Genomic DNA, 16,622 nt, shown 5'->3' with positions numbered 1-16,622 from the left:
AATCATCTTGGGCAACTTCATTATCTGTGACAGTACTGTCCTTACTTTGTTTGGACGCTTTGGCACAATTATCACATAATTTAGAAGGGGGAGACACATTGACTTTCATACATATAGAACATAGCTTATCTGAAGGCACAGACATGTTAAACAGGCTTAAACTTGTCAGTAAAACACAAAAACCGTTTTAAAACAAAACCGTTACTGTCTCTTTAAATTTTAAACAGAGCACACTTTATTACTGAATATGTGAAAAAATATGAAGGAATCGTTCAAAATTTACCAAAATTTCACCACAGTGTCTTAAAGCATTAAAAGTATTGCACACCAATTTTCAGAGCTTTAACCCTTAAAATAACGAAACCGGAGCAGGTTACAGTTTTAACCCCTCTACAGTCCCAGCTACAGCCTTTGCTGCGACTCTACCAAGCCCAGAGGGGAATACGATACCAAATGACGCCTTCTAGGAACTTTTCCAACTATTTTCAGGTCCTCACACATGCATCTGCATGTCTTGCTCTCAAAAACAACTGCGCAGTAATGGCGCGAAAATGAGGCTCAGCCTACAACTGGGAAGGCCCTTCCTGGAAAAGGTGTCCAACATAGTGCCTGACGTTAAAAAACGTTCCCCAAGTTTATAAATGTGAAAAACCAGCATAAACATGTATAAAATGCCCAAATAAAGCAATCGATTTTGCCCATAAAAGTGTCTACCAGTTTTATAGCCCATATTAAGCCCTTTATTCTGCTTGAGACTAAGAAAATGGCTTACCGGTCCCCATGAGGGGAAATGACAGCCTTCCAGCATTACACAGTCTTGTTAGAAATATGGCTAGTCATACCTTAAGCAGAAAAGTCTGCTGTTTCCCCCAACTGAAGTTACTTCATCTCAACAGTCCTATGTGGAAACAGCAAAGGATTTTAGTTACTGTCTGCTAAAATCATCTTCCTCTCACAAACAGAATTCTTCATCTTTTTCTGTTTCAGAGTAAATAGTACATACCAGCACTATTTGAAAATAACAAACTCTTGATAGAAGAATAAAAAACTACAACTAAACACCACATACTCTTAACCATCTCCGTGGAGATGTTGCCTGTGCAACGGCAAAGAGAATGACTGGGGTGGGCGGGGCCTAGGAGGGACTATATGGCCAGCTTTGCCATTTCCTGTTGGGGAAGAGATATTCCCACAAGTAAGGATGACGCCGTGGACCGGACACACCAATGTTGGAGAAAAGAGTCCACAGCTGCATTCATTACTTTTGGGAAATAAGAACCTGGCCACCAGGAGGAGGCAAAGAAACCCCAGCCAAAGGCTTAAATACTCCTCCCACTCCCCTCATCCCCCAGTCATTCTGACGAGGAACTAGGAACAGTAGAAGACATATCAGGGTGAAAGGTGCCAGAATAAAAAAATAAGGACATCCACAAAAAAATAACAGGTGGGGAGCTGTGGACTCTTTCCATCAGAAGAAAAGGAAATTATCAGGTAAGCATAATTTTTCTTCTTAAATGGAGCTGCATTCATTATTTTTGGGAAAACAATACCCAAGCTATAGAGGACACTGAATGCCAAGACGGGAGAGTACAATAGGCGGCCCATTCAGAGGGCACCAAGCCTGAAACCACTGCCCACGAAAAAAAAAAAGCTTTGTCCCAAAGCAGAGAAAACTTTGAAAAAGGAAAAGCCCCGAGGACACTGACCCGCAGGTACTCCAGGGCCTAGCTAGAGACCTCAAAATTGGACTCAACTGAGCCAACAGGCCTCTAGGAGACACCGTCTCCCATCAATCGGTTCCTCACCACTCACTAAAGAAGGGAACACAAGCCTAAACTCCCAAAGGGATAGGGCCAAGAAGAACCGAAGTAAAAACCAAAGGTGAAAAAACCCATAAAAGGAAAACCCCCTCAGAGTAAGCCCAGCTCACAAGAGCCCAAATGGGACCTGACAGACAAGGAGAGACTATGCCTAGACCAGGAAAAAACGGGGTATAGGGACAGAGAAACCTGTCTCTCAAACGTCATGAAAAAGCACCAAAAGATAACAGAAGACGGAGTCCTCACATCGTCCGAACTTGGAATACTAGAGTATTCTGCTTACAAAAAAAGTGTAACAATCCCAGATCAAAAAGTCAAGACATGCCGCCATCAACAGGATGAAACAGAGAATACTTGCTGAGAAGTAAAAGTGGCCAGCAAAGGAACAGATTGCAAGGAAAACTCCCAGACAGAGGGTACACTCTAGACAATCCAAGCCGCCAGACCTACCTACAGGTCTTCCAAAAAGGGGAAGCACATAACCTCCACGAGGCCCGCCCCCCCCAAGAAAGAGAGGCAATACCCAGAACCCAAGGTGGACCAATCCTAGACCCTCTGCTTGTAAACTAATGGAGCTAGTTACAATGCCCACCTAGATCCTGAAGATAACATCTCTCAGAACCCAATCCCAGCCGGGCCAGCCCCAGCAACGGCAGGTCTGAACCAGGGGACAGAAGAACCCCAAAACCAGCTCAAAGACGAGCGGAAGAATGGCCACAGCCAATCCAACATAGCACGGGGTGCAACCCGACTCCTCAGAACAGACTACAGAACCGTAGACCCAAAGGATCTAGCAAAAAAGTCCAACTTAGTCTCGACACGGAGCGAGCAAGACTCCAGATGGAACGTAACAAACCAGAGAGAATACCCCTCTCTGCTAGGAAAACTCACCGTTCCCATCTCCTGAATCCAGGAGAAGCCCTAAGAAAAGGACCACATCTTCATAAAAAGGAGAATAAGCCCTCACCCAAGAAGGGGAAAAGGCTAAAGGGTAGCACCTACCACAAGCCACAGGCTAAAGGAGAGAACAATCCAGCGCAGAAGCCCTGGAGTAAGGGACTCCCTTAAAACTAGCTTGCTAAAACACAACCAATGTGCAATAGTAGAAGCAGTGACACTGCAAGTCCATTCACATGCAGAGCAGTGAATACAATGGATACTACAGCAAGCTGACCAAGGGAAACCACCTAATGTGCAAAACAAGCCCAATGAGCAACGGCACTCCGAAAACCTGGCCAACCAATCCGAGTAAAAAAGACATAGCCCAAGTCCAGCCCTGGAGACTAAAAGTCTGGTAACAACCCACAACGGGGTCCCCAAGGGAAAATGCTGAGTGAAACTCAGCAACCGGAAGCCCCAGAAAGAAACAGGTCAGAGCCCCCAATTGTTTAAACAAACAATACCAGAAAACTGAACACCCCGTCTGATACAACAATCCAGACCACAGGGGATAATAATGCAATATCCAGATCCACCCAGACGAGAAACTTGCAAATGCCAACCTAAGGAAGAGACTACCCCTTGCCGAAGTCCCACTCTCCAAAGGAGCTAAAGCGAGAAAAGCCGTACAACGACACTAGAGCCCCTAGACTCTCCAATAGCCTCAGGACAATAAGGCAAGGGGATACCTCAAGGTCAAACCCACTCAAACAAAGGCTGGTCTCCACATCACCTCCAAACAAGCAGATGATCACAGGGAGAAAGGAGCACGAACCATAAGCAAGCCCAAGGAGACCATGCCCAGTGTCCCAAACAGAGAACAAACATCTCCCAGGCCCCTAAAAGGAGACCTAACCTGGAGACCACGGAGAAAGACCAAAAAGGTCTCAGAAAAACAGCTAGACAGTACACAGTCAATGTGCAATAACTGCAGCTGGTTACATTTTGCAAACCATCCTCTGCAAGGCAGCTAAACTACCCTTTAAACTACTAGCAGCAGAGGACCAAGTTTAAAAATGTCATCCCGGAGCCTCAAAAGAAAAGGCCAAACCGCTCACCCAGCGGTAAGAAGGCGCTAAGCCCTCCAACTCTCCACAACATGGGGGAGAAAACTCTATAGTCCAGGAATACCAGATGCAAGAGAAAGTGACGCAGTAGAAAACCCACTGACCCAGTCATCCAAAAGAAAGGCTATAAGGACAGAGACAATCATGTAATGACATGTAAAACAAACGATAACATGAGCACTCTGCGCCTCAACCGAACCAGCTAATCAGAACGGCGCCACGTGTCTGAACAGCCACATGACAGAACCACACCCAACAGGACCAGCCTGCAACCCGGGTCCTAACCGTGAAGCTGCATAAATCCTCCCTCAGAGGGAAGACAAAAAAACAGACAAACATATGACTAACATGTCCCCAAAAACACTTCTGTAGAAGTAACAGAGTATCGATCCCAGTTTACGATTCCTGAAGGAAACAAACAAAATAAAAGACATCCTAGTCGGATAAAAAGAAAATATAAGGCAAACCGGAGGTTAACACCCAATAAGAAAACAGGCCTACCACAGGACCAACCAAACGGAGCCCTAATTTTCCAAAAACTGGGAAGGATCTAAAAAAAAAAAAAAAGAAAAAAAAAAAAGGAGATTACATCATCCCCACATGTCTAATGAGGTGAAAAAAAGCAGAGAGATATGAAAATGTCATATAAAGGTTATATTTACAAAAAAAAAAAATTACAAAAAAAAAATCACAAATCATGAGACATCTGTCAATATAGATGGAATGTAAAACAGCATGCTCACGAAACGCGTCTGCATTGTACCTTGTTGCTCAACCGGTTGTTTTTAATATGTGTGCTTTTTTGCCATTTGGGCTTTTTTTGTGCTTTTATACGTTTGCTAATTAAACTTTGGACTTTTTAAGCCTATGTCCTCAGGTTATTTGGCTGCCGTGCGCCTCTCTTGGACTTTTTGTATCTTACTTGGCGAGGAGGGCAGACCAGCCTTGGCTGCATAGCGGCTTACCTCTACCTGCACACCCACTCTCCATTGTGCCGTGGCGGGAGATTGGATTTGAATTTTCTCCTGCATCTACATTGTAGCGGTTTTTAGTGCGTTTTGATACACAGTGCTCTACTGTATTTTTGTCTAATGAGGTGCACCATTCGAAGCAGACTGAAAATTCCCATATCTGATAAAGGATAGGATCATTTAGTAATTGAAAAATATGTCTAAGACGCGAAGGGACAAAAGGCAAAGAATGACTGGGGGATGACGGGAGTGGAGGAGTATTTACGCCTTCTGCCGGGTGTCTTTGCCTCCTTCTGGTGGCCAGGTTCTTATTTCCCAAAAGTAATGAATGCAGCTGTGGACTCTTTCCATTTAAGAAGAAAATAAGGATTAGTTTAAAATGTAGTATGAGGTCAATTCATTTTACAATAATGGGCATTTTTCAAACATCTAGAAGACATCACATATTCTTGGTATTGCAGTTCTCAAGACTGTATAAATAGCATGCTGCCTGTATAAATAGCATGCTATAAAATAAACATAGGAAGTTGAGAAATAAACCTTAAAAAGGTGACTTATTTTAGGATTCAGACAGAGCATAACACGTTAAACAACTTTCAGATTTCCGTATATTATTAAATTTGTTTTATTCTCTTCCAATCCTTTGTTAAAGGAGCAGCAATGCACTACTGGGAGTTAGCTGAACACATAGGGTAAACTAATGACAAGAGATGTGCAGCCATAAATCAGCAGCTAGCTCTCAGTAGTGCATTGCTGCTCATGAGATTACCCAAGTATGCTGTTCAAAAAAAAGTTACCTAGAGAACAAAGCAAATTAGATAAAAAATACATTGGAATGTTTAATATCGCATGTTCTATCTGAATGCTGAAAGTTTAATTTTGACTTTACTGTCCCTGCTAATCCCATTGTTCTCCTGCAATTCTATGAACACAGAATCCACCTCTTACAAAGTCTCAAGAAGCTAAATTAATAGAAAATTGTTTGGAGTGAAATAGATCTGCACAAGGACCTAAGTGTAAGAGGGAGGGGCAAGCAGTAAAAATTAAAGTGAAACCTATAATGTTAAATTATTTAAATTGTTTTTAAAAAAAGGTGATAATTACTTTAGTAGTTAAGTAATACTATTTAAAATTGTTTTTATTAAGGCAATGCTTATTTTTCTTCATCCAAAAAAGTACAGCTGAAAAGTTGATCAAATATGAATGATTAAACTTATTAGCTGGAGATAGTTCCCCTCCCAATAATTTATTGTGGTATATAACTAAATCATTTTTTTTTATATAATTTGAAAAATAATCTAAAAAACATTCTAGAAATGAAACCTTTATGTAGAAAACCATGATTTAAATCAAGTCCACCCTTCCTGCATTAAAAAGATTATTATTTTTTTGTGTAATACATGATCAAGCTTTCAATAACACAAATAATTTTCAACAAATTGAGAGCATCTATTTTCTATTTAGAAATAGTACAATAGATCACAACAATGCACCATTTCAGTGTTTTCTTAAGCCCCCTTTATACCTTAAATACATGGAAAGCCTCAAACTGGATATTACGGCTCTTGTCACGGAGAAGATTCATCATCAACTTTAGATTTTCTGGTTTACTGATATACTTGGTCATGATGGTGAAGTTGTGTCTATCCAAAAGAAGCTCACCAAGAAGCTGCAATCAGAATGATGGCAACAGTAAAACAGTTGGAGATCCAAAATAATGAAGATTTACAGGAAATCAAGAAAACTGGACAGAGATTTAGCATAAGCTCATAAACTTGTGTACTTTCAGATATTTTTAGGCATCAAAACAAAACACCACAATCTGATTTTATTAAGGTAAGAGGGTTCAGAACATCCGCAGCTACTTACCTTCAGTGACTGTCTTTTTGTTACATAGTTTTCTGAGTGCAATAACTTCTCATATTCACTGAAGAACTGGAATATATAAAACCATATTATTAACACTGTAAATGCACTAAAGACATTGCTGATTATCTATCTAAACCTATATGTGGTTTTGTTTTTAAATAAAAGGTTAAAATATTAGATCAGGTTAATTGAAATTAGGGTTTATTTTTACTTTGCTCATTTTAAACTTAACTTTAAAGCTTGTGATATTCTAAAAAAAGAAAACATTGAAAGCGACAGGAGGCAAAACGGGAACATTTAAATTGGTTCATACAAGTCTACTTAGATCACCATCATGCATGTTCATTAGTCAGGAATTCCAAAATCCGAACTTTTTAAAATTATCACCTCTCCAAACAGTACCATTTTAAAGATGCAAATATTAAAAAATCCAAAGTATTCCAAAATTGGAAGATGATATGAGATTTATAAATGAGATCTCATACAGTAAATAAAATTACAACCTAACTCAGAGTTTAAGCCACTACCAATTGTGTATTCTATATCTTTACTATATCTGTGCATGTGGATGGGTGCAGACACATCTCCAGTAACCTTTGGATAATAAAGTTTTGAAGGTATTTTGTATATTATATAGTCCATGTTATTTCGATCTGCTTTATTATGCATGGTTTAGAAGTCTAATTTAGCAAGTTTCAGAGGCTTTAGTATTTCTATTCTTGGCAACGGTTTTATGATCTTTTGGGCACAGATAATTGTTACACATGGCATTACTAGTTTATATATAGTTGTTTCGACAATATTTCAGACAATCTACATGATGATATTATATTATAGGGCCCAAGAGTGGCCTACCAGTTTTCATAGATCCCCCATATACAAGTTGTATTAAAGGGATAGTAAAGTCCAAATTAAACTTTCATGATTCAGATAGGGCATGTAATTTTAAACAACTTTCTAATTTACTTGTATCATCAAATTTGCTTTGTTCTCTTGTTATTCTTAGTTGAAAGCTAAATCTAGGTAGGCTCATGTGCTAATTTCTAAACCCTTGAAGGTCGCCTCTCATTTGAACGCATTTGACAGTTTTTCACAGGTAGAGGGTGTTAGTTTACATGCTTCATATAGATAAATGTGCTCATGCACGTGTTATTTAAGAGTCAGCACTAATTGCCTGAAATGCAAGTCCGTCAAAAGATCTGAAATAAGGAGGCAGTCAACAGAAGCTTAGATACAAGGTAATTACAGAGGTACAAATTATATTTCTAGAACAGTATTGGTTATGCAAAATTGGGAAAAGGTTAATAAAAGGGATTATCTATCTTTTTTAAACAATATCATTTTTGGCGTTTACTATCCCTTTAATATATTGAGGTCCAAGAATGGCCTACTATCTTGAAGGGGACCTTTTCTAGATAAAATAGAGATTTTGTTTATGTTGTTTAGTTATACCTGCAGACAACTTATTTATATGCATTTCTCACAAGCTGTTATACTTGGTATTGTACATTTAGAGATTGTTCCAACTGCATTGGACTAGCTTTGTCTGTAATATGTACCTTGAAACCTCAATATAAATTAAAGGGACAGTCTACACCAGAATTTTTATTGTTTTAAAAGATAGCTAATCCCTTTATTATCCATTTCCCAGTTTTGCATAACTAACACAGTTATAATAATATACTTTTAACCTCTTTGATTATCTTGTATCTAAGCCTCTGCAAACTGCCCCTTTTTCAGTTCTTTTGACAGACTTGCAGTCTAGCCAATCAGTGCCTGCTCCCAGATAACTTCTCGTGCATGAGCACAGTGTTATCTATATGAAATACGTGAACTAACACCCTCTAGTGGTGAAAAACTGTTAAAATGCAATCTGAAAGAGGTGGGCTTCAAGGTCTCAGAAATTCGCATATGAACCTCCTAGGTTAAGCTTTCAACTAAGAATACCAAGAGAACAAAGCAAAATTGGTGATAAAAGTAAATTGGAAAATTGTTTAAAATTACATGCTCTATCTGAATCATGAAAGTTTATTTTGACCTAGACTGTCCCTTTAAACAAAAAAACAAACATTAGTGCACAATAAGGTGCTTTACAAAGGCTAAACTAAACATATGCAAAAAGGGAGTGGTGTAGGTGGGGCAGTTGGTGTGGGCGGGTGAGAATATATGTATACATACATATTATATATATATATATATATATATATATATATATATATAATTTTCTAATGTTGTGTTTATTACAAGCAATATATACAAACTACTAAAAGAGGGAAATCATAAATTATCACTAACAAGTATTTGCAAATGAGACTATGGTCTCAGACGTTTTTTTCTTTTTTGAGATTTAAGATTTCCCCTATTAGGATATTTGTTATTTTGTTTGATAAGCTTCTTCAGCTACCATGGAAGATAAACTACAGTAAGTTCCGACAGCCAAAGAAGTCTGCCCAAGGAAAATATATTCTATCACAGAAGTCGCCAAGGATTTTGTGTTTCCTGATGTTGCAAACATGATGTCATTGTTATCACACCGATTGCTTCACTGCAAAAAACTGTGTTTAACTCCAAAATAATTACTGGTTTTATGCACTAAACTTTATGATCCACCAATCAGACAGGTGGGAAATCCAAATTATCCTATTTTGCTTTCCTTACTTTTAGTCTGGCAGCCTTTAATCAAACTTTCACTGCGGCTCACACAATCACATCAGTCTGGTGAAAATCTGATTTTGTCTCATTCATACATATATTTTTATGAGCCATCAACTGAAACAAGAGCTCCACCTCATGGAGCACCTTTGTTATGCAGGCTTGTAGAAGACAAGCAGAACCTGAGTAAGATCACAAATTAATAATCCTTTGTAACTATTAAATTATTTATTTACTCTGCACACTTGCTTGCTTTGTCATGTCTATATACTGCATGCTTTAAAATGAAATGCAAACAATGACGTGCAAACATATTTAAAGAGATATGAAACCCAAAACATTTCTTTTGTAGTTAAAAGGACACTGAACCCAATTTTTTTCTTTCGTGATTCAGATAGAGCATACAATTTTAAGCAACTTTCTAATTTACTCCTATTAACAATTTGTCTTCGTTCTCTTGCTATCTTTATTTGAAAATGAAGGCATCTAAGCTTTTTTTTTTTTTTTTTTGGAAAAATGCTTTATTGAATGACCAGAATTGAGAGTCTTACAATCATTGATAAACAAAGGTAACAGATTACATATTATGCATATTGATAGGACAGCAAAAGTAACAGTGCATAAGTAAAAATTTTCTCGAAAATGCACTCCCGGTATAAGTTTCTGGCACATTGTTAACAATTTCAGCATATCTTTTACGCATCAAAATTTTTGAATGCTGTATCCAATAGTTAGGATAGGAAACTAGCCCGGGTATCGAGCAATACCCAACCAGAAAAATGAGAAGATAGAAAGAAGAGAAGAGGGGAGGGGAGGGGGAAGGGCAGAAGCATGGGAAAAAAAAAAAAAAAAGGGGTTTATTACAGTTTTCTAATCTCAACATTCCCTATATCTCACACCATTCCAATGCACTAGTATATATGTGTACCTCCCAGTTCCACATCCTCACATCAGTGAAGTTAGCACGCTACCCCTGGAATTCAGATGCTTTTCCCTTCCCAGATCAAACTCATATGTTCGTGTAGATCCAGATTTCCTATTTTAAGGTAGTGAAACCTCTCCAGACCGAGCAGATCGCTTACCCCATTCTTCCACTCAGTGAAGTTTGGCACAATAACCGACTTCCAATGTTTTGGGATCAGACTCTTTGCACAATTCAATATCAATAGAAAAAGTCTATGTTTTGCCTCTATAACAATTTTGGGTAGATTATGATATAGCAAGTATTGAGGGTTCGGGGGTATAATCACCCCGAGAAGCCGACTACTCTCAGCAAGAACTCTCTCCCAGAAGTCATGAATTCTCGGGCATGACCACCAAATGTGCAGAATGGTGCCCATCTCCCCGCAACCCCTCCAGCACTCATCGCTTGCCTGTGGATAGATCTTATGCAGCCGTTGCGGGGTCAGATACCACCGGCTTAGGAATTTAAAGTGCATCTCTTGCAACTTCATGGATACCGATGTCGTCTTTGCCCTATTAAAGATCTGCCACCACTCTTTGCGGGTGATGTTTAAGTCAAGTTCCGCTCGCCATGCCTCTGTGTAAGAGGGCAGCATCTCATCATTCCTTGTCAGTAGAAGCTTATATAAACGGGAGATCAAATGCCCTGGCGTTTGATCCATTGTGCAGATATTTTCACTCTCGTGAGGAGGGTCACATCTTTGTGCCCCTTAATATAGTGATGGAACTGTGCCACTCTGAACCAAGACGAGAAAAGCCATCGATTCCATTTCCTTAGACTTTTCTGAGTTTGGAGCTTGCCTTCATCGAATGCGTTAAATATGGCTGCTTCTGCTAGGGTATAAATATGTCTCTGGGATCGGGCTTCGTTTGCTAGAGCGTTGTCTAGATTTTCAAAGGCCGGCGTTACCGGTGACGGTTTAGAAGAGATGGACGCATCCTTTTTGACCCATGCGTCCCACCCACTGAAGACATTACTCAGAAGAGGATATTGGTGTATTAGAGGGGACCGATTTTCAATCGATATCCATGCGAGTGTACCCACATTACCCCTTTGCAAGATTTCACAGTCCATATGAACCCAGGCTTTGTCTGCCTTGTTATGACACCAATGAACTAGGCGCTGGGCATTTATTGCCTTGAAATATGTTTTCAACAATGGGACTCCAGTGCCCCCCCTATCTCTAGGCATATACATTGTGCTCTTCCTAATTCTTGGCCTTAAGCCATTCCAAATATATGCTTTCATTTCTGACTGAATCTGGTGAATAAGGGGCATAGCCGACCAGAGAGGGAGTGCCTGTATGACATACAGGACCCTTGGCAGCACATTCATTTTGACCGCATGGATGCGGCCCATCCACGAGATAGATTTATTTTTCCATTTGGTCATGTCCTCTGTCACCGCGTCTCTAATCAATTTGTAGTTTATTTCAACCATTTCAGTCAAAACCGGAGTGAGATAAACCCCCAAGTACTTCAGGCGGTGTGGAGCTATACTGAGTGGACATTTGTCACAAGCTTCAAGAAAGGCATCAGTCGGTATTGTCACATTCAAAACCTCAGATTTTGATAGGTTGAGCAAAAAGTCTGAGACCTTTCCAAAATCCTCAAATTCAGTCAATAAGGCTGAGAGTGATAACGATGTATCGGAGAGCGTCACTAGGACGTCATCCGCATACATTGCCAGTTTATGCTCCCTGGGACCAATAACTACACCTGAAATGTTAGGATTGTTACGAATCTTACAGGCGAGCGTCTCCATTATTAGAGCAAATAGTAGGGGCGACAGGGGACACCCCTGTCTCGTCCCGTTAGTGATCGAGAAGGGTTTTGAGAGCATACCATTTACCCGGACCTTAGCGCTAGGTGTTGAGTATAGCGAGAAGATTGTACGGATGATGCCTTCACCGAATCCCAGCTTGACCAGTGTGTGTCGCATAAATGACCAGTTGATCCGGTCAAAGGCTTTTTCAGCATCCGTGGACACAAGTGCCAACGGAGCTGAAGTATTATGCGCGAAACATATCAATTGGGTCACCTTGAGAATGTTATCGCGGGCCTCTCTGCCCAGGACAAACCCTACCTGGTCCGTAGAAATAAGTTGCGGTAAAAGCTTAGCAAGGCAATTCGCTATGAGTTTTGCTAGGATCTTTATATCCGAGTTTAAGAGCGATATCGGCCTGTAGCTACCAGGCTGCTTTTCAGGTTTCCCTGATTTATGTATGACTGAAATATGCGCCTCAAGCATAGACCCCGGCAGGACCGCGCCTTCTGAAATCTGATTAAACATTCGTAGTAGATGAGGTATCAGTTTGTCCTGGAATATTTTATAATACTGCATGCCGAACCCATCTGGGCCCGGACTTTTACCTCCTGGAAGTAATTTGATCGCTAGCTGAATCTCCTCTACCGTGAATGGGGCCTCAAGTTGCTCAGCTTCTGTTTGCTTTAATCCGGGCATCTCTAATCAGCCCAGGTAGTCTAGGATAGCTTTCTCTCGGTTTTCTTCAAGTGCCCCATCTTGGCTCCCTATGTCTCTAGGGTGCAAGTTATATAAGGTTTCATAGAAATGTCCGAAGGCGTCAGCAATTGCTGGGCCTTCTTGCTGTTCCTCACCAAATTGATCAGCAATTTCATAAACATAGGTTTTGAGTCTCTGGCGTGTTAGAGCACGGGCTAGCAGCTTCCCTGCCTTATTACTCTGCTCGAAGTAATGTTGTCTAAGCTTGAGAGCTTTTGCTTGTTGTTCCTTTTGTAAATAACTCAAAAGTGCTGTTCTCGTCCTTGCCAGATCTGTCTGCAGTGTGACATCAGCCGGTCGTGTCTTATGTGCGCTTTCAGCCTGTGCTACACTCTCCAAGAGAGCAGCATAGTGGGATCGTCGCTCCCGCCGTATAGCCGACACATGCCTGATCAAAACGCCCCTTAGGACGCACTTATGTGCCTCCCACACTGTGGTGTCAGCCAGCCCCTCTCTTGTGTTATTGCTGAAATATTCTTCAATAGTGCTGTTTAGTTTTTGTTTCAACATGTTGTCATCCAGTAAGGATTCATCCAGGCGCCATACAAATGGGGTGATTGGCTGCTCTGGCCACTCTATAGAGCATTTCACTGGGGCATGGTCAGACTAAGTGATTTGTCCTATATTACTGCTAGTTACATAAGACAGCCCCGTAGAATCTGTGAAAATGTAATCAATCCTCGTGTATTTCCCATGAGGATGGGAATAGAATGAATAGTTCTTAGTGGTTGGGTGCATTGTGCGCCATACATCATGGAGAACCAAATCTCTCATACATTTAGCTATCTGCTTAACTACTTTATGATTGGTACTAGATAGACCATCCAAAGCATCAAGAGTGGGGCAAAATAAGATGTTAAAGGGACAGTATACTGTAAAATAGTTTTTCCCTTAATGTGTTTACAATTGCTTTTTTTACCAACTGCAGAGTAAAAATGTATGAAAATGAGCTTTTTAAGGTTTATTTGTGTATATTAAAGCTCTGATTTTGTGTTTTGAAGCCACAGCCTAATAAAATGGGTTGAGCTTGTAGGTATAATCAGATCTCATTACTGTTTCACATTGTGCACATATACCTGCTTCTTTATCTTATATCTGTCCTTAAAACAATCACCAATACTTTGAGAGAACAATGGAAAATAGACATTTTATTACCTTATCTCTGCTTTATTACACTGGGAGTGTAATTTCTTCTGCTGGCTGTGTTTACAAAGCTTATCTATAGCTGGTACGCGCGGCCACAAACTTTCAGAATAGGTGGGGATACCACATGCTAAATTAGCTATTTCAAATGCCAATATAAGGGTAAAGGAGCTACTTGTAAAGAATTTAATACACTCCAGCAGGTAAAGTGGATCATTGGGAACAAATTAAAGGGGAGAAAATTTTTGAGTAAACTGTCCCTTTAAAATCCCCTCCTAGGAATATAATCCCTTTCTGTGCTTCTAGAATCTCGTTCTTCAGTTTTTTAAAAAAAACATCTTGTGCCAGGTTTGGGGCGTAAGCATTAATGAAAGTTACATACTTTCCATATAAAGTTCCGACCAACATCAGGAATCTGCCATCTGGGTCTTTTATAGTCTGCTCCATCCGGAAAGGCACACAGGATCCCCACCCCATTTTTCTTGATCGGGCCAGAGGCAAAGTACGCCACTGGGAAGTTTTGGTTGTACCACTTGGGTTCTCTATATTTGGAGAAATGCGTCTCCTGGAGGTACACAATATCCCCTCCCATCCTTTTAAGATCCCTAGTCACAATTGATCTTCTCCCTGGGCTGTTAAATCCATCGTCGAGTTATCAGTGCCTCCCATATTGCAATCTAGGGGATAGACTGTGATGGGTAAGGTAGATTATTTGGTAATGAGGGGGTAGTGTGGCAATCAAGGTAGAAAAGAAAAAGAAAAAAAAGGGGGGGAGGAGAAGAGGGAAGTAAGGGAAGGGAAAGGCAAGGGAAGGGGGCTAAGGTATAGTTAATGAACTGTATAAGCAAGAAAGCTAAGATAAGAGGGGTGCTGAAAGAGAAAAATGATATAACCGTCCTACAGGGGGCCTTAAGAAGAGCCAAGAAGTGGGAAGTTAGTAATCAAGAAAAAATAAGAAAAGGATGAGGAAAAGAAAAGAAATCTAGACTATAAAGTGGAGAAAAGGTATAGTCACTCTCCACTAATAAGTATGAATAAACAAATAAAGGGGGTAGTAACCCCTATACTCTCAGCAAATGAAATATTATATATAAATTATATAACTTGTGGATAAACACAACAATTTGGTAATAGAACATGAATTTTGACTCATTGTGTCAAGCACAGAGGGTGCACTCCATGAATGGCTGCCCGTAATCTAACTGTAGATGCTATAAAGGCGCTCGGCGCTATGAGATCCCCAAAGTGACCCTATCTCATGTACTAAGGGACCCCGGCTTGTCTGGCTCTATTCAAAGCTACATTTTAACTTAGTGGGCGAAATTGACTAGTCGGTTTCATATGCTATATCCCTAGATGGGGGTGAGCCTTAAGGGCCTAACTCCTGGCATTTTAGGGGATTGAGATCCTATCTAGAGTAAGGTTATATTTCGATATCCCTTTTGTGATGTGGGGAACATAGTTAATAGTATCATACAGCGCACATTTAATAGGGCAGTATAGTGCTAATGTGCCCCCATGCTCAGTGTGGAATCCACAAAGCATGGGTAGCATAGCCAAAGATCAAAGCACCGAGTTATGGCAAGACACAATTATATTTGGAATCAAAATATGCTGTTATAAACCTAGAATGAGCAAGTGTAGTGCTGACTACCTTAGACATATATGAACTGTGCTTAAACAGTGACATTAAACATTTATAGGTTTCATTTCTAAGAACATTATCTATTAATAATCAATATTGCTCTACAGTCAACACGTTTAAATCAGCCATTACCGATTGCGGCCTGAGCAGCATATCAATCATATGGAGCATTTGATATAGACCACAGATATAACAAATCACTCACTGAACTACAGTTTTCAACATTCAATAGCAGTATATGTTAAACAGCAAGCACTCTGATGAAGTCATGTCCATGGCCAGGTCCAGGTAGCTAATGTCTCCCCCAATTGAGAGAGTCTTTTATGTAGAACAGTAAAGATCTATTCTAAGTTAACCAGAGTGCAAATATAAAGAACATAACATTTGTTATAAACTGTAGACATTATAATTTACTAAATTAACTGCATCTTTCAACATTCACCAACAGTACAAATTAAACAACAGTCACTCTGATGGTGTCATGTCTATGGCCAGATCCAGGTGGCTAATGTCTCCCCCCTTTGAGAGAGTCTTTTAAGCAATAGGGATCTATTCCATAAACTTCTGAGTGTAAATATGAGGAATATAACAAACATTGTACTTAGCTGCCAGATGTGTCAATCTAAGTCTTATATGCATGGAGTCTGCCGTACTCGGTGTATGACCAGCTTCGTGGCTCTACCCACGAGCCTATGCCTTGTCTGCACCATGGAAGGGTACAAGAATCAAGGAGGCCCTCTGCCTTGCAGGATACTTTCTGCTCTGTGATTTTCTCCTCCTTGTGCTTGTCCAGCCAAGGGCCAACATGCCTAATTTGTAATCCAAGGGCTTGATTAAAAGCAGGTAGGTCAGTCTCTGTGCGATATGTGGCTGTAACTCCATCCTTGGAGGCTATCAAAGAGGTCGGAAAGCCCCACCGGTATGGGATCCTGTGTTCTTTGAGGCTTAGAGTAAGAAAGTGCATTTCTCTCCGTTTTTGTAACGTTGCAGGACACAAATCCGTGTAAACCTGGATCTCTACTCCCTCGT

The 16,622-nt window shown here is 40.2% G+C and overlaps 1 protein-coding gene across 2 annotated transcripts in view; it reads right to left on the bottom strand.

Moving 5' to 3' along the window:
- LOC128656132 (calcium-binding protein 39) overlaps positions 1-16,622 on the bottom strand; it is a 101,467-nt gene that overhangs the window by 35,162 nt on the left and 49,683 nt on the right. For both annotated transcript variants that reach the window (XM_053709856.1, XM_053709857.1), the window contains 2 exons: positions 6,667-6,732; positions 6,323-6,466 (listed from right to left, as the gene is read on the bottom strand). In XM_053709856.1, coding sequence (XP_053565831.1) covers positions 6,323-6,466; positions 6,667-6,732 — 210 coding nt within the window. The remainder of the gene's footprint in view (positions 1-6,322; positions 6,467-6,666; positions 6,733-16,622) is intronic.

This window comes from Bombina bombina, chromosome 4 (genome assembly GCF_027579735.1).
Source record: "Bombina bombina isolate aBomBom1 chromosome 4, aBomBom1.pri, whole genome shotgun sequence".
Lineage (NCBI taxonomy): Eukaryota > Metazoa > Chordata > Amphibia > Anura > Bombinatoridae > Bombina > Bombina bombina.
The sequence above is the reverse complement of the archived record's forward strand: the minus strand, read 5'-3'. Positions and strand labels throughout refer to the sequence as shown.